The sequence below is a fragment of the Cyprinodon variegatus genome, unplaced genomic scaffold (assembly GCF_000732505.1).
Source record: "Cyprinodon variegatus isolate N-32 unplaced genomic scaffold, C_variegatus-1.0 Scaffold231, whole genome shotgun sequence".
Taxonomy (NCBI): domain Eukaryota; kingdom Metazoa; phylum Chordata; class Actinopteri; order Cyprinodontiformes; family Cyprinodontidae; genus Cyprinodon; species Cyprinodon variegatus.
Window position 1 is genome coordinate 1 of NW_015150684.1, and position 18270 is coordinate 18270.

An 18270-nucleotide genomic window follows, 5' to 3' on the forward strand; every position below is an offset into this window, starting at 1 on the left:
ACAGACAGACAGACAGACAGAAACACAGACAGACAGAAGCACAGACAGACAGAAACACAGACAGACAGAAGCACAGACAGACAGAAACACAGACAGACAGAAACACAGATAGAAAGACAGACAGACAGAAACACAGACAGACAGAAACACAGATAGAAAGACAGACAGACAGAAACACAGACAGAAGCACATACAGAAACAGACAGAAATGTTGTCTTGTTGATTACCTCAGCAAAGGGGGATATCAAACAGAGAGGAGTTGAAACCAGGATATATTAAAGAATAAGCTAAAACTCTTTAGAAATTGAGATTCTCATAATTTTGCATCCCTTTAAATAAACAATATTTTGATTAAAAAAAATAACATTTTGAAAATAAACAGAGATACACCTAAAAGTATGTATCCAATTTTTTTATTTCAAATATTAATAATAAAAAAAAAAAAAACACCAGAATACAAAAGTAAAACATTTACAGAGCAAAGGGGTGGGGTCGTAGTTACAATATTAGCACCTTTAGGTCAATCGGTTGTAGCCACATCTATTTCTGTTAAGAACGCAGCTATCTTTATTAACAACATTTACAAAAACAAACTAACTTACTGTTCACCAAAAAAAAAGCTGCAATGGAATGATTTAATTTAGAAACAACATTAAACATAGGTTTATGAGCGACTCCTGAAAAAAATGCAAATGAGTCATTTAAATAATGAATAGAAAATAATAATAATAATAAAGCTACACACGATGCACTGTACACTTCAGTCTTAAATGCTACATATGAACCAGACAAATAAAGCGTGTCTGTCACTGTCGAACTGTTTTCTTTCCTTTCGCACTCTCCATTCTGTCCTCGGCTCGACTAACATCTGACGAAGCACTTCCTCAGGTTTGTTGCTTTACTCTGTACACACCAGCAGCAGCTATAGCTGCAACCGTTGGCTTTTATTATCCCTCTGATAGTGATCTGATGTTTGAGCACGTCCAGACGAGCGCCGGCCTTTTGTTTTGTTTTACGACCATCTCTGGCGAGTTGCCATGGGACCAAGGCCCCGGGCCCCAAAGTCTAATCCTGTCCACTGTGTCGAAATTCCACAAGCCGGCTGAATCATTCCAGTCTCACCGTCGTACTCCCAAATGTTGTCATAGTCCACTTCCTGGTCATCTGGGTCCGTGGGTTCGAGGTAGGAATGGCGATCTAAAGAGGCGAGAGAAAAGAAAGAGTCGGTTAGATTCCAGTTAACTTTCCCCTGATTGTAAAAACTTGGACAAAGTCCTAGAGCAGGTTTATTGCTGTCTTGTTTCAAACTACAACCTCAGAGTAAATCCTGTAGTGTAACATGCCTAACCTTCATCGTTGTTACTTAGACTAAGGTTCCCTTCTAATAATACATCATAATGCAAGTTGAGGAATGAAATCACATGTCAGCACCTTGTAGAGGTATTTCTTTTCAATAAAATCCTGTCAGTGGGTTCAGTTGTGTGCTGTCAGTCACAAAGATGTATATCATGTCTGAACGTTGATCTTAATCTTGGAACAAGGCACAATTAGGCCCCTTTCCAAGGGTACATTATGCACCCTTAATGCACCTTCACTCCTGTAACCCTCCAACATCTGTCAACTTGCTGAAAGAAGCTACAGCTCCAACAATCCAACCAGAGTACGTCCAACATCAAATAAGCCTTTTAGTGTGTCTAAGTGATGTTTTGTGGTGGTTTTTATGGTGCTGACTTCCATAAATCATGTTTTGTCTGCGGTTAGGCTTAAAGAGGATCAATGATTGTGTCTGTTTTTTTTCGGACCAATCACAGAAAAGAACACCTTTGTCAACGCCTTTTATTGCGCACATGTTGTGCCTTGACCTTTTTCCCCTTTTGTGTTTCTAAGGCTACAGATTTTATGTCTTAGACCAACACAGATTAGTGGAAGGCAAAGATAAAATATTTTTAGAAATATTCTACAAAGCAAAATCTGGAAAGTGTAGCATGATTTTGTTTCTACTGAGCCGCACAGAGTTAACCCTTTAAAATTGGGTTCCTCAATTCCACTCCTTGATGTTTGGTGTCCTGCAAACCTGAATCAAATGGCTAAATTATCTCTTCCGTATGGTCAAGTTCCCCAGAGTCCTGCTATTTGACCTGATTATTTGACTCATGTGTGTTGAAGCAGAAACACATCTAAGTCTACGTTCACACAGCAGCTTGAACTGACCCAAATCCGATTTTTTTTTTGCCATTATGAGACCTGTATCTGATCTTTTCATGACAGTCTGAACAACACAGATCTGATTTTTTCCAATGCGACCCAGGCCACTTGGCTATGTGGTCCTGAATCCGATATGAATCTGATCTTTTCAAATGCGACCTGTCTCTAAAGAGCCAGGTCGCATTCATCAGACCTGTGCAGCATTAATACCCGACAAAGGTCACTATTCTGCATCTTGCTATGCAGAAGCACCAAGAAAAACAAAAACCATGGTGGATGATATCACAGAGAGCAGGAATTATATTTAACCATATTGAAAAGATTGTGTTTTTAAGGTATATAGCCAAATATATGCAACTTGTATGTGATCTCTTGTGTGAACTGCATTCATTCAGTTTAAGTGTCCCACATGTGCAGTAAAGGATGCAATGACGTCACAAGCCAGCATGCTTCATGTTTAGGGAAGTAAACATGGATGCAGTGCTGTAGCACATCTAGCGATCTTTCCAAACCTTAAAACCTCAATCTTTTCAAGATGGTTAAAAAAATTACTGCTCTCCGCATCATCATCCGCCATGGTGTTTGTTTTTCTTGCCGCTTCTGTGTAGCAAGAAGCAGAATAGTGACCTATGTCAGTTACTAATGGTGTTCAGGTTGAATGAATGACCTGATTCACATGCAGGTCACATTTGAAAAGATCAGATTCACATCAGATTCAGGAGCACATAGCCAAGTGGCCTGGGTCGGATTGGAAAAATTAGGATCTCTGCCATGAAAAGATCAGATCCAGGTCGCTTTTGTGCAAAAAAAATCGGATTTGGGTCACTTCAGGTTGCAGTGTGAACGTAGCCTTACTTTCGCAGTTGCTTCTGCTTCTCATTTTTAGTGGCCGAATTTAATTAATTTAAAAAAAGATCTTTATAATCCTAAAGGGAAGTTAAATGATTAAAACTAATAAAACACATGATGTATGTGCCTCAACTTGCACAAAATTAGTTGAAGTTCTAGAGAGTTTTGCAAACTTTGAGCACAGCTGAACTGTTGAGGTAAAGCAGGAAGAAAGGTTTCATAAGTCCGTACCTGGTGAGTAACCATATGGCATGTGAGAGATGTTCCTCTGAGAGCATGAAGGGAGAGGCATCTGTCAGTAGATGGGGAAACAGAAAAAAAGTAACTCCATGTGAAACTACAACAAACAACCATCATGGTCTTTCATAAATAGCATCTGTTCAAATATCGCTTCAGCAAAAGTATATAAACTAGCTCCACTCGCTCATAGTGCGCTGGCATTTCTCTTTGAAGCCCAGCGTTCCAGAAGCTAGAGTTTCCTGGGAAGTGTGGACCTCTGTGCTCCCTCACCTGCTCTTGAACTTGGCAGGGCATCGGCAGGAGCTTCAGCCTCGACACAGCCTCTGCTCTCTGCTCTTCTTCACTTTGAGGCATTTCCATGTCGAAGGACGTAGCCTTGTTGTTGGCCAGGACCAGGCTTCTTCTGGTGCGTCTGCCCATGGGGGGAGTACGCAGCTGGAAAGAGGAGGGAAGTTGATGTGTGTCCGGTTGGTGGTGCTGGATGGGTTTGTTCCAGCTCTGCTGCTGAAAGAGACACAAACAGCTAAGTAAATGTGCTCATACTCAAATATTGTTAACATCTAACTTTACATTTATCTTGTGAAAGATTTGAGAGAAAAGATTTCCAGCACTGACAATGTGCCTAGGTTTGTTGGTATCATTCTGTTAAGGTGTAAGAAGAAACTAAATATCCAGTGTCGTTGACCCACTTACCACTGGCCTGGCCTCCTCCAGGCTGAAGATCTCTGGGGTGCATGGCTCATCGTAGAGAGGAGACAAAGGCTGACGTGGGGCGCACAGGTCTGAGTGACGTTGGCTGGTGCTTAGTGGGTAGTTCAGGGACGTCTGCGGTGTGCTCCAGCTGTTAGACTGATCCAAACAGAATCAAAGTGTGTTTAAAAAAGCAGAAAGTATCAGGTGGATTTGCCTAATCTGAAAACAGGTTAGGTTACACTTTGTTTATAAATCCTAATGGGTATTAAGACATATGCATCATTAAGTTGATTGATCTTTCAACCCCACTTTGTATTAATCCCATCTGTTAACCCCATCAGATGAACCCTCCCATGAGCTTGCTGGTTTCTATTTCAGTTGCTTTATGGCATGTAAAGCTAGGCAACGGTTGCAAAGGGAGTATTTGATTATCGAGCTTGATGCCAAACTGACTTACCTTTATGAGTGGGGCTTTCTCCAGCCGTTGTGGGCTGGCGTGGTGCAGGGCGTAGTAGGGAGTGCTGTAGACCTGAGACAATGGGGAGCTCTCTGCAGGCTGCAGGTAGGAGCCTTGCTGCGGAGAGGAGTAGCGCAGCGACAGAGGTCTATGGTCACGATCTGGTCTGTTTTGGGAGGACACGCTGTTGGTCCTGCTGCCCAGGCGGGTTGTCTCGACTGAGGATGGGCGACTGGAGCTATACTGTAAGAAACAACAACCACATCCAGCAAGGAGAGTCAGCCATGAAACTTTTCCGACATCAGCAGGAGTGTTATTGCTTTTTTTTTATATATATAACAAAGTCATTTTAGAATGGGAAAAACATCCACTAAATTAATTGGAAGATGGCTGGTTAAGGTCAAAAGTTTAGCAGCACATTACTTCTGGGCACTCTGCCCTCTTTTTAAGATAATTGGATCGGCGGGAGGATCCTCTCCTGGGGGAGTTTGGTCAGAGGATCTGATAATTCAGAGATCTTTAGGACTTCAAATAGAACCAAGAAGTTTACCATCAGACTTTTTCTGCTGATTTAGAACTTCAACAAAAACATCTGAAAGTGATTTTCCAAGTTTGGGCTTTCTGTCAGTATCAGGATTATTTGAGGCTTAACTCTTGTTTGATCATTTATTTGATAAAAGACTTAACTCACTTCACAGAAGTGCATGCCAACTCCATCATCATTATTTCTTATTTGTTTTATTAGTTCAATACTTTGAAATAGTTAATTTAGGATTTTCAATTCATTCTCTAATGAAAGCTTTGTTTTTATCCTTTCTGCTGCTCCCATTTTCAGGTGTCGCCATATTAAGTCATTGAGTTTAGCTCACAAAGTTTTAACATCCCTCCTGACGCAACTAGGATCCAAATCCCATAGGGACTAACAGTAAAAAGGTAATAGGTGTTTAATCTTTTACCAGAAGTAGATTCATAATTTTGAGGAAATCCAGATTAGAAATAGTCTAAAATAATCCAAGCGGTTCATGCAAATGCTTTTATTTGGATCTCAAACTATTTTCAAGTTTGCACTGGGCTATTATAGAGGCTGCGGCAGATGAATATTTACACAGGAAATTAAGGTAAGAGGTGGAACCCATAAACCACCGTGCTGTTTTTTTGCATTGAAGCTGTTCAGCGACAGTAGAAATCTGCTTCGTTCAATTGTTAAATTGTTCTCTCTCACTTAAGCCATTAGCTTTATTCTCTAGGACCAAATTTATCTGAACTTTTGAAGATACAAATACCAAATCATAGCCTAAGTTTAATAACTTCTGGTATTTTGTTCATTTGCGTGGGAAAATGTTGCCTTACACAGAGAGGTTCGGCGTATCCAGGAGACATGGGGTTTTCCTCATGAACTGGTAGCTGAAGGTTTAAGGACCCGCGTCCACTTGGCGGCTGGCTGTATCTGACAGACTCCACTCTCCCCTGGCTGTTTCCACTCCATCTGTCAAACTTTGTCGTTTGCTGGAGACACAAAAATGCAATCTTTTACTTACATATAAATACACAAAACCTGGTTAAAATATTCTGTCTTAATTATCCAAGCAGGGCTGCAGGAAACAAAACCTCCTTATCTTCATTGTCTATAACTATGAAGTTCACTGATAAAGAAGCAAACTTGAATTAATCTAACCAGAAAATGAGGTTTCTTTATTTTCAGAATAAGTGATTAATTCAAATTAAATCCAAATGTGAACTGTTGGTGTGGCCGAATTATTTGTCTAAATATGAATAAAACATCTAATCCCACAATCCTACCCTACAGTTACACAGAGTGAGGCTAGTACAGGGAAAAGTTTGAGAAATTTATTCATTTGTTATTCCTATGAATTTCTGCATGTTCTGTGACAGCCTCCATGAGGGCATGTCATTTATCGATATTTAAAAAGTCTGACAGGGTAAAAAGGCCTCAGCACACGCTGCCCATAACCCTGTCACCACCCTATAGATCCATGTCTGCCACCAGTAGTTGAGCTGAGGGCAGATCTTTACAATAATGATCAGCTGTGGACAGCCTGACATCCATTTTTCTCTGTGAGAGAAAGCGAACAGCCTCACCTCTGTGTTTGTTGGCGTGTAAATGATGTCATAGACGGGGGGTGGGGGGCTGACAACAGGGACGTCAGCAGCTTTGAACTGCTGGATCCAGTCGTAGAACTCTGTCCTGTCCAAACAGGACACCACTATGGGGTTGATCAGCTTGCCTGTGAAGAGAGGATGGAGGAACAAAGCCCATCATTCGGTCTGCTTGCTCACTGGAATGTGCAACAGCATGAACATTATTCAACAGGCAGAAAAAAAAACCTTCTCATTCATAGAGGGGTTGCACTCTGTGACGCAAGAAGATTCAAGAGGGCCACTTAGCATGAAACAGACAACATAATGCACACTTATTAACATGTCAGAGTGCTACTGATTCAGCGCTCCTACCTTCAATCCTAAAGGTGTTGGGCTTGACGTCCTGACAGGGAGTGGTTACTGTAATCATGTTGAGTGGAAGTTTGCCCTGTAATCAGAGGAACACTTTAACATAACTGCTTTATGCAAACACATACAGAGTAATGGGAACACAATCTACAAGCAGAAGGCCATTAGGACGAGAACAGTACCTTATAGAAGAGCCCATTGCTCTCCTCTGATAAGAAGATTAGGGTCGATGGGTACATCACCAGCAATCTGTCATCCTGTTCCTGTGAAGTAACGATAATAATGAAACACTTGCAGTTTTACTGTAGGTTATCATTTCATCATGCAATAAATTTCAAGTTTCAGTGTTTTTCTAGGTTGTTTTTAGAATATCTGATATTTGTACTGTCTACTTTAGAAATCAGCTGATTTCTTTCCTGTCTGTGTTGCAGGTTTAAAGAGATAGATCCATGTTATATTCAAATGATGCAGCCGGTTATACTGTGCCTACTGTGGAAAACCCTTTAAATGTAATCCTAAGTGTAAAACTTAAAGGTTTAAACAAGATGGACAAAAACCTTGGCAGATGTCTATCTGATGTCTAACAACCCAAAGTCATAATAGTCAAGGTAAACACAGCTTTGGATATTGCTGTGATGACAGCCCAACGTTAAAGATGTAGGGCAGAAGATGTAAAGAGTTTCCAGTCAGGGTAACTACCTGAAAATGGATGTAAAGTTATGTAAAAGTCAATAAAACAGTATTGTTTAAAATTATTTAAAATTGTTGGGATGTTTTTTTGTATTTTTTTTACATTACTTTATATTGGACTGCTACTCTGACAGGAAGATCATCAGTGCTACTCTGATTCTGACCTTCATTTCCATTAAACAGCTGTATAATTGAATGCTCAATGCAAATATTTCAAGATGTAAGAATTGACATATGCAATATCTTTTTCATAAACCAGACAGAATTTTTCCAAGAATCTGGCAACCCCTACCATTTTTTTCCCCCTCAAATACAGATGGTAGCAGCAGCAATACTCTCAAGTGGAATATTCAAAACATTTTAATATATTAACAATTACTTGACAACAAAAAACTATGTGGTTAATTATGCACATTAATATACTGACATTAAAGATGATCATTCATGATCTTATTAGAACTAGATTTTGTGTTATATGAGGTAAAGAGAAAATGATGTGTCTCTGAAAGTCATCTAGGAGTCTTCAGTGAAATCATAGATAAATAACTATTTTAATAAAAAACTTAATAATCAATTTATGTAGATATTATTACTTGTAAATATTAATTTTATCCAGAATGATTGCTGATAAAAGTATGTAAGTAATGACAATGGAAAAGATGTTCGCCCCAGAACTCAAAGCTGAAAGAATTTTATCCACTATACCTTTTATCTAGAAAGCACAGATGTTTAAATGTGTCTATTTGTTAGCAAAGGCTGTAGGAAAGTATAGTTTGTCTTTATTTAGAAAATATAAATGTTTTGCTCATTAATTTTCCTGTTGAAGCAGTGTAGATTGACCCTGAGGTTCTGGCGCCTATCAACTTTCTGCCACCCCTCAATGTACATTGCTTAGTGCCTGGCCACCCTTATAAGGATTTTCTTGCTATGCTTCTGCTAATCCCAATTTTCACTAAATGAAAAAGCATGGAGTGTTATCTTCTGCATGAAAAACATATTTTTTTCATACCATTTAACAGTGCTTTAAATTAAAAAAAGTCCTACACTGCAGCTTTATGGTTATGAAAGATAAACAGGTTTTAAAAATAATTCACAAGGGAACAAACCCTGAGAACTCCAAGAAATATAAGACATAGAGATCTGTAGCAAACAATGAAAAAGAATAACAGGGTTTATCATTTAATACTCTACAGAGTTCCCAGAGAGCTCTCAGGTCGAACCAGTTCACAGGGCATTTTAAGGTGCGGTGGACCGGCGAAGTTTATGTTTCCTTTCCCTTGTGGAGGGCGTGTCTCTGGACAGACAGCTGACATTCCAGCTGTGAGGTGAGTTGAGTCGCTCTGTGTGCCGAGCAAATGCCTCTCACACACCCAGGCCCTAAATCACTTCAATAGGGTTGCCGCCGCTTCCCATGAAGAATTAACTGATATTCATGCAAGACGTGTCAGGACTACTGCTTTGATTAACTGCTGCCTCCATATTTATAGTGCTCTTATCTGATTCTGTTTGCAGGAGTCAGACATGCTTGGCAGCTAGTTGCATGTAGCCAACTTTGTGGTCCTTAAACACTGTAAGGAGACTCTGAAGGAAAAATATGGACTCCTCCCTTTTAATTCACCTTTTTGCATTGTGTTGAGGTAATGCAGAGTGTTGCGCAATTTAGAAACTATGTGAGTCACCTGGCTTTAGAGCTGATGTTATCCTCCTTTTAATCATGAGAAGAAAAAAAATCCCCACACTTTGGAGACATGTTTGTGTCATAAGTTACAGTCAGCTGTACAGTACGCTGTGTTTTTTGAGAAAAAGTGACCGGGAGCAGTGATTCACTCCTGATAAGGAGCGGTGGACTCGTACCTGGCAGGGCAGGTGCTGCACTTGGACTTTGGTGACGTAGGTGATGGGGCCCAGGCTGTCCCGCTGAGAGCCCTCCCACTCATAGATGGGCTCCCTGTTGATTGAGTTCCTCAGCTCCTCTCTTCCCTCTGACTTGTTCTGGTTTAGCTGCAGAGTACAAAAAAAAGAGAAGGAAAGTGAGACAGGATTACCAACATAGGAGATATTGGAGACAAAAATAGGCTTCATAGTAAATTCATAATCCTAATTTGAGCTCTTTGTTTCTGTTCTACTTCATAGCTAACCTTTTAAATCCTTAATGATTATTCTCTTCATATTATTAAGTGTTATATGTACAAATGTGTATATCTTTTGAATACGTGTATTTGCCACTATCACACACAAATGTCCCCCTTAGGGACATTAAAGGCATTCCTTATGTTATTTTTTCTTACCTGCTATCTTATTCCTGGAAGTTCCTGTTTCTCCCAAATACCTAAAAGTGGATGCCTAATTACAGCTTCCATTCAATTCACTAGAACCACTGGTGAGATGTGTTAAACATTTTAAAATAGCTGCATGTATCCCAGTTTAATCTCACAAAGGGAATAGCTACAGTTCTCTTTAGCTATGTTTGGGAGATTTCTTTTAACCCCCAAACCATCCGGCTGACTTTTAGTGCATGATGAAGTTAGTTTCTTGTTCGGCCTTGTTTGTCACACGTTGAGTTGTTAATTTTTTTCTATCATAGAGCAGGTTTGGGCGAGTAGAAATTTTCCTGTTGCTAGGCACTGGCTATTTACCAAGGTATACCAAGTTTCTTTAAAAGTTAGTTTTAACATAATACTATTCTGACATATTACTGCAAGGTTTAAAATGTTTTTAATAGGCCAGTGGAAGTGTAGGACTAACTCAGTATATATTCAAGCTTTGTGGAGCCATTTTCTCACCTGTTCCTGCCCACTGCCAGCCAGCTGGCCAAAACAAGGCCATTTTGCGAAAGTTTGCAAGTTATAAGCAGCATGTCTGTTAGGCAGCTGACTGCAGTATGCTTTCAATGACTTCAGTCTTTATAACAAAATTGGCATAGAGTCCTTTACTTCGGTTTTTTAAAATTCCCTGATACTGTACATCCAGGTTTGCCAATTTGAACCTCCTGTGAGATTGGGCTCCAGTTTAAAGTGGGTCAAAATGTAGTTCGAGCCTCTCCCAGTTAGTTTCAATGAGATCCAGCAGCGGCCTTACATGAGTCACCGCAATAACACACACATCCTGTTCAATCAGGAGTGGCTGGAAACAAAAGCTAATTTGCCAGTGAGATTTAAAGAAATACAGTCAAGTAATGCTTTTGAGTTAGGAAATCAACTTTTTGATTTGTGAAAGTTTTAAAGTTAAGCGGGGCACTCCTTTACTTTTCCCCTCTGTGACTCACTCTCACTCTGGTGTAATTTTCAGGTTGGACAGCGGTGCCTCCGTTCTGCTCGATGCTCTCTTTCAGAAGGCCAAACCACAGGTCCATTTCGTCTTGGGTGGCGCAGTAGACGATGATGGGGTTGAGGCTGACACCTGCGGGCAATGAAGAGCAAACAGGTCACCCAGGTTCATATTAGCTTCGGCAATAAAGGAACACGGCTTCTATCTTTTGTTTACTGCAGGTTGTGCAACAAATACAGTAAAAGTTAGCACATGTAGACCACATGTAAGACCATGAAAGCCCCCGTTGACCTGCTGTGTTTGGTATTTTAAAGATACCCTCCCACGGATTGCTCTTACCCAGAGGGGACGAACTGGGCCAAGATGATCCTAGCTTCAATCTCCCCCCTACATATCAGTCCTACACATACCACAGATAACCACCAGAGATATTCTGTTTCATTCCAGCCTGTGGCTTTGTACTCTAATAGTCTGGAACCAAACCGCTGAACAGTGACCTCTTCTTGATAAGCAGTAGCTCGGCTCAGAGTTGTTTTTCTTTTACTGGCTCTCAATAAAGAACTCTTACTGGGAAAGGTTAAACCCTTTCACTCTTTTAAAAGGTTGTTTTTCTTCAAAATTCCAGCAAGATGTGAGCATTTAAACCACTGGTTAGTTTACAAAAGTTACAAGCTGTTGTTAAAAGCAATTAACCATCATTAGCTCACTTTCACAGCCATGTTAATAAAAATGATGCCGGGGCTTCCAGGAATTCTTTCACATCCTGCGAAGCTGGATTTGCATCGTCACCTTCTAACTCCCCACCAACACTCATCTCACAGAGGAGTTCTACATCATATCTTCCCCCTGACTCAGAACTCTTTATCCTTACTTCCCCCTCCATGTTTTTTGTCAATTTCCTGTAAACGGCAAGCAGGAGTTCTTACTGAAGAACACGAGCGCTGAAACACGATACTGGAATGTGAGAAGTTTGATCTGAGAAACTGCAGGGCTAGTTTACAATACAGGAACACCGAAGAGTTTAAATATTTTGACAGAATAGCCTGGAGGCAGGTGGTAATGATAAGGGAAGCTGTATTACAGAAACCTTATACTGTCATGGTTGGGGTGGATTATCCCAAAGTGGCTTTTGTTTGCTTACTTTATTGTAAGGAAAACACTAAATACCATTTTCCTGCAGTTATTGACAGAGCAGTTGTTGGACTGTGTCATAGATTATGTGAAGCGAAGTGACAAGGTTAAGAGCTGTAGCCGGGCTTATCTGCATGACAGCTGGGCTGACTTTGGTGCACCTGTTGTCTAACAACAACCGCCCCACCACCCCTGCCTGACCGATGGGTGAAGAGGTCCTGGCTCTAGTTAGTCTGGGGATTGACTGGAGGTGAAGAGGTGACGAGGGTCGCCGCACTTTTGAATCACTGAAGCGGGGTAAAGCCTGAAAATAGTGCTCCCTCTGGGTCGATCCAGTCAGTAGAACACATTAAGTTGTATCAACACCATACTTAAACAGCCGCTATATGCACATTACATTTGTAAACAACATTAAAATTCAAAAAGATCTCCAGATCTGACTTCTAAACCCTCGGGATAATAACCAATAAAACAAACCCGATTATTATAACATACCAAGCACTCTGTGCCAACCCCTGCCTGAACCATTTCTTGTAAAGACAATCTTACCATTTATTTGGAAGGCATATTCCTCAGGTTGGCTGTGATTACAGTTCTGCTGCAGGTTGCAGATGGAAAGTTCCTTCAAAGGCAGAGTTCCCTGTGCAATGTTAAAAAAGACAAGCATGTTAATATAGAAAGCTTTAAATAATCAGCTTCCAGGCTATATGTTTTACGGTGCTGCATGTAGTGACACTTTGGAGCTGAAACATGATCCAGTTTAAAAAGAGGTACAGTTTCTGTAAAACACAGGGAAGAAGAATGGTGTTGTTCTACTGTCTTACCTCACTGTTAGATGTTTAAATTAAAATGCATTAGTAAAAGCACACACTATGTGTATTTTAAACTAAAATATATATGCATCTACTAGTACTACTACTATTATGGTTCTGAATGATAGTCTTTAACGTGTTCAAAATAAAGCCTTATCATCATCATACATGTTAAAACAAACAAGGACAAAATGCTTATACTTTTATCACAGCAGTGCTCAATTTTTTTTTTTTTTTTTTAGTAAATATTTTTCCAATATCCACTACACTGACCAAATATAACTGCAGCAAGGAAAACTAGGACAATTAGTTTTATAAATGCAAGTTAATAATGGGATCCGTATGGAGTTTGCAGATAAACGGGAAAGTTTTCATACTCTTGGCTTCCCTGCATCAGAAGCCTTTTGCTGATAGCAAAAAAAAAGTAGATTTTTACATTTGGCCTTTGGAGTTCCATTAAAACATGCACAGGACTGTTCATTGTAAAAAAAATTATGGGCAGACATGTTTATGTCTTTCCATGTTTCAACCTTTTAGTCAAATATAGCATCGCTTTCATTTACACGGCACTTAATTAATAATTTCCAGCCCAAGTTGCACTAAAAGTTGTGTTACACCAGTTAGAAGGCCATGGCCATAACACCCTCCCTTCTGTTTGCATTTTCACTCGGCTTGTTAAACATTAACAAACCAAACCCCATGATGCTGAGGTCAGACTGTGTATCTCAGCGATGAATCCCTGTCTGTATCCTTCTGAGCTCATCTGCAGTCTGACTAAGACTGCTTACAGGTGCGTAGCTGTCTCTCCTTAACGGGGAGCTGAGACCTTAGCATGCTCATTAAACCCATGATTAATGGCCGCTAACGCTTTACGAGACTGCTGAAACTTAATCATACTTTCTGTTTACCAACAACGTGCTGGTAGCCAGGAGGGGGGCACATCCAAATGTATGAGTTTAAGAAATCTAACTTTTAAATATGAAATACGAAACTTGGATCATGGTCACTTTGGATTTAGAAGTTGGAAAAAAGAGCTCACCTGATACGTTAGTCCAGTTGTGTTGTTGGAGACAAAATGAAGATGTGATTCGAATAGATCCAGGTAGCAGTCGTGTATATCCTGCACAAGAGTTGGAAAGCCAGGAATTATAGAAAAGGTTAACAAAAAATGATGCTAGTTTGTTTACTTTTCATTAGGTGATTCATAAAATGATTGAGCTTAGCTGGATCCTTTCTTTATGTTAAAATACATTGTGTTCTTTTGCCATCATGATGCTTTTCCTTTCATCAATCTTTGCCCTTTGGTTTCTGACAGTGTTGTTGTGTCACAGCACTGAAAAATTACAGTTCCCACCGCAAGAAGCCGGCATGTCCTCTATCAGCCCGTGGGATCAGAGCAACTCTCTCTTACCCTGAGGTTCTAACTCTGTTGGGGATGTTTCACAACTGCAGCATAGGAGAGCATGTCCAAACACAAGCTTACAGTCTTGTTTGAGGAAAACTGGTGAGATTATTCACAACCAGCCACCACGTCAAAACCAAAGTGTGCTCTGAAAAGCTGTAGAGCAACATCCTGTTACTTTCCAGCTGTTTGGTTCAGATCTGGACTTCCCAGGCTTTGAACAGATGACTGGGAGGATGTGTCACTCTGGGCTTGGTCATTGTTACAAACCACAATGAGGATTTTACAGGTGATGTTTTGTTTTCCTTTGCAGTTGCTTTCCTGATATTTCATCATGCAGTCATTGCTAAATGAATTTCTTCCACTCACCTGACAGTGCAGGAACCGGAAGCGGACTTTGGAGCTATGAATCATTCGTCCAAAATTCTTCACATTGATGCTACTCTTCTTCCAGCCACTGACCGGGTCATAGGCGAACGGAGGGTCCCATTTTATGTTCTCTATCGTCTGCAGGTCCTTAGGAGACATTTCCTGCAACAAGCCCCAATGTTAGTGAAATATAAACAGAAACTGGTTTTATAACTGAAGATACTAAGAGATGTTTGCATGTAGCGCATGTTTTGTGTTGAACGGATGATTTATTGTTGTGCTATTGCTGTTTCAGTGGAGATGAAAGGGTTTCTTACCTTCCTTGGGGTGACTGTGCAAAGGATATTTATGATACTGTTGGATTTCTCCTGTCCCTCTTGGGGATTTTTCTTGCGAAACAGGCGACTGCTGCTCGAGAGACAAAAAATATAACGGATGATTAGAGATTCACTGGAAAAAATGCCTAGTTCATGTTATGGGCTGGTTTTCAGCCTGGCTGTCATGTTGTATTACAGAAAAATCTGTCTCTTTAGGCCAGTGAAAGTAGCATTTCTGATCACAAAGTTGGCTATTTTCTTCAATAGTATTTCTTTTTTTTTCTAAATTATATAAGAGAATAAACAAAGATGAAACAAGGTATGTAAAAGATCTTGAGACATTCTGTGATTTAAGCTACAGAAGAGTGAGAGAGAGCAAGACTCTCAGGAGAAAACAGGAAGGCTGACCAGAGTACAGCAACATTTTTAACAAAAAGCTGTTGATGTGTTTAAATATAATATTCTATTATGATAGAGTTGCTAATTGGTGAGAACGAAGCTGAAAACCTTTGGAACCCTTATGCTAACCATGCTAACGTGCAAAAGAAAGCTTAACTACATAACCTCTGAATTAATTAGCAATTTAGATATTCTGAATTATGATTCTTCGTCTGAAAATAGCACATACAACATAAAATTGCAAGTATTTAGTTTTAAAATTGGTAAAATGCCAATCCTTGATATATCTGGAAAATATTTTAACCACATTGCGACATAAGCTACATTAAGACACAAAGCAGTTTGAGGTAATTTTGCATGGATAAACTGCAAGGTTCAAACATCGGCTCCATAATCATTTTGCCTTTGTCAGAATAATCTTCCTATTAGAAAGAACAATGTCCTACGTTTGGTGGAGAGAATACATGTAAATAGCAACAGTCCAATTAAAGTGCTGCTGCAGATTACTGGATGTTAATCATGTTTTGTGTCTCTTCTCTTAAAAGTCAATCAAAGTTAGTAGTTTAGCCTTTATTCCATCAATGACAGCCATTTAAAAGATAGGACAATCAGGTCTTGTGCCTCTGATGGTGAGCATATGCATAGGAAAATCAGCTCTCAATGCAGCCTTTTGTTTTACATGTCGCTCATCTGTTACCATTACTGTCACATTTAATAGGGAAGCACCCTCGCTGCAGAGATAAAATCCTGGGGTTACTTTTACACTGTCAGCTTGTGCTTTATCTGTTTATCTGTACACATGTGTGCCAGTGTCCTCGCCTTACAACAACGCAGGCTTTTGTTTGCATGGTGGGAAACACGGTCTGTCTATTCAGGAAGTCCAATTCCAACAATAATCATTCACGGCTGTCAAGTGAATGATAGTGTTACTTTTTTTAAATCTCTTTTATTTTAAAGGGACTTAAAAAGTATGAAAGGTATGAAAGCCTCCCAGTGTCATGCAACCTTGCAGTTGCAAAGGGAAAGAGGTATGCATTGTAGATAATAGACAGGTAGTAATAGGTTTGCACACCCAACATTCCCCAAGTCTCTGCTGCTGTATTCAAAAGCACTGGCTCTCATTCTTTTTGAGGAATACCTGAGCCTCACCTGATTCAGTGACACAAAGAGTGAGAATGCAACAGGAAACCTGAATCCTATTAGGAAGGTCACCAATCTGTTCCTGTTAAAGCTGCTTAGATTTTTTTTACTTTTTTAGCATTTTCTTTAGTGACCCATTAGTGAAAACTAGACAATTAACTATATATCACAGGACTTAAAAAGTGCATCTACTCAGGGTTAATCAGAATCAGATGTGACGGTTCTGCAAAGTTGGGACATGCCCAGACATTCAATCAAAGAGGGCTGCAAGAAACTACATAGAAAACAAAAATATAATCCACTTATTTTTGCTTTTAAAGAGGGCAGGTCCCTCACTATACAATGATTTAATATAAATGGAGTAAAAAAAAAAAAAAGAAAAGCAAAGAAAAATGTTTTTTTCTTAGTTCAGTTATGATTAAATGACTTTAACCCATATATTTCTTTAACCTAAAACAGATTTACTGACAGCTGGAAGATCATCTTCACAGGGATGTTAGGAAGAGGCGAATGGTAACTAGATCACTGACACTTGTGCTCGGTGTCCATCCAGTATTACCATCTGATCCAGAACCAAGCCTCACAAAATTCACAACCCCTCCTGCTCAAACCGTCAGATACCAAGAATCCCTTCCAGCTGATATCATTAGTTCAAACTGACCAGGTGCAGTGAAGGACATGACATGATCTGTGAGAATAGGTCTATGGTGACAGAGTTTAGGTGAGCTCTTCTTACCTGTTTCGGCGAATGAAGCTCTTGCTGGAGAACCTGAAGTTGTGTTGGGGCACACATGAAATGCTGCTCCCCATGCTGCTCTACTGTGAAGGCAACTGTAGCCTACTGTCAGTGATGGAGGGGTGGAATCCAGAGAGCTGTGTGCTCCCTGCAGAAGTCAGGCTGGTACTGTGAGGGCTGGGCAGGGAGAGAGTTGATAAAGTCAGTGTGTGTGAGTGAGTGTGTGTGTGAAGGGGGAGGAGTTCAGGGCTGTGTCACAGCCTGGCTGCCTGGTGAATAAGCAGCAGGATTCACACTCCCTGTGAGCTGCTGCCTCTGTCTGCTGAATCAATCCCTGCTACAAAGGGGGGCTCGGCTAGAAGTGTGCCGTTTCACACCTCTCAGGGGCCAAATGGAGCCCATTGTTGGGTCCCCAGAGCCACCAGACATTCAGTGGCTGGTGTGTGTCAATCACAGGGGGAAAGAGGGACTTACCGATGGCATGCCCAGACATGAAAACACATACGCACTTGGGTTTTCTATTTATTACCGGCCTTCATCTCATAGGTGTCATTTTGAAACACAGTATCTGGGGAGTTTCATTCTACTCCAGGGTGTTTTTTTTTTTTTCTTAAGCACATAAATGTTTCTATCCTATTAACTTTTTCACAATTTGTCTCATTATAAACACAGCTTGATTAAGAAATTATTCTGTTGACCAACACAACAGCAGATACTGGGGAACTATAAAGGAAGGACTAAATGATTAACAGGAAAAATGCTTTTTTTCTTGGGTTAAATCAGGTCAGTTGGAGGCTTTCTGGGAATATTAGTTTCCCACCTTTCAAAATGTTCATCATCCCGCAATGATGTTTCCATAACACCATTGAGATGAATGTGCCTTGTTGCCTTTCCATAATACATTATGTTTTATGTGCTTTTTTCATATTCAGCGTTTTTCTGTGTCCCTTCCAGTTTGTCAGAAAATTTAATTTGTAGATTTCATGACTCCTTTACTCTTTTCCTCTAAGCTTTTCATAGCAGCCATAATAATAATTTAACTTTATTGATTTCACATTAGAGAAATGTTACCTCTGCAGTTAACCCATCCCCTT

The 18270-nt window shown here is 40.1% G+C and overlaps 1 protein-coding gene across 2 annotated transcripts; it reads right to left on the reverse strand.

The window, feature by feature from the left end:
* Positions 1 to 452: 452 nt before the first annotated feature.
* Positions 453 to 17350, reverse strand: plekhn1 (pleckstrin homology domain containing N1). Of its 2 annotated transcripts, none has more exons than XM_015381300.1 (16): positions 17177 to 17350; positions 14902 to 14992; positions 14585 to 14746; positions 13853 to 13933; positions 12551 to 12641; positions 10869 to 11002; positions 9458 to 9604; positions 7096 to 7176; positions 6917 to 6992; positions 6545 to 6690; positions 5795 to 5950; positions 4445 to 4687; positions 3988 to 4143; positions 3565 to 3795; positions 3286 to 3346; positions 453 to 1197 (listed from the first exon to the last, which is right to left on the reverse strand). In XM_015381300.1, the coding sequence occupies exons 1-16, from the start codon at positions 17248 to 17250 to the stop codon at positions 1013 to 1015; spliced, it is 2115 nt and encodes a 704-aa protein (XP_015236786.1). In that variant the 5' UTR covers positions 17251 to 17350; the 3' UTR covers positions 453 to 1012. The 2 variants fall into 2 exon arrangements, with proteins under 2 accessions (XP_015236786.1, XP_015236785.1); XM_015381299.1 differs by having other exon boundaries at positions 3565 to 3798.
* Between the last annotated feature and the right edge of the window lie 920 nt (positions 17351 to 18270).

Excerpts from the sequence above, each read along its gene's own strand:
- plekhn1 (XM_015381299.1), bottom strand. The coding sequence starts at position 17,250 with ATGGGGAGCAGCATTTCATGTGTGCCCCAACACAACTTCAGGTTCTCC. Across the intron at positions 14,747-14,901 it reads GCACAGTCACCCCAAGGAAG|GAAATGTCTCCTAAGGACCT; the intron begins GTAAGAAACCCT and ends GGCTTGTTGCAG. Across the intron at positions 6,993-7,095 it reads GCAATGGGCTCTTCTATAAG|GGCAAACTTCCACTCAACAT; the intron begins GTACTGTTCTCG and ends CTCTGATTACAG.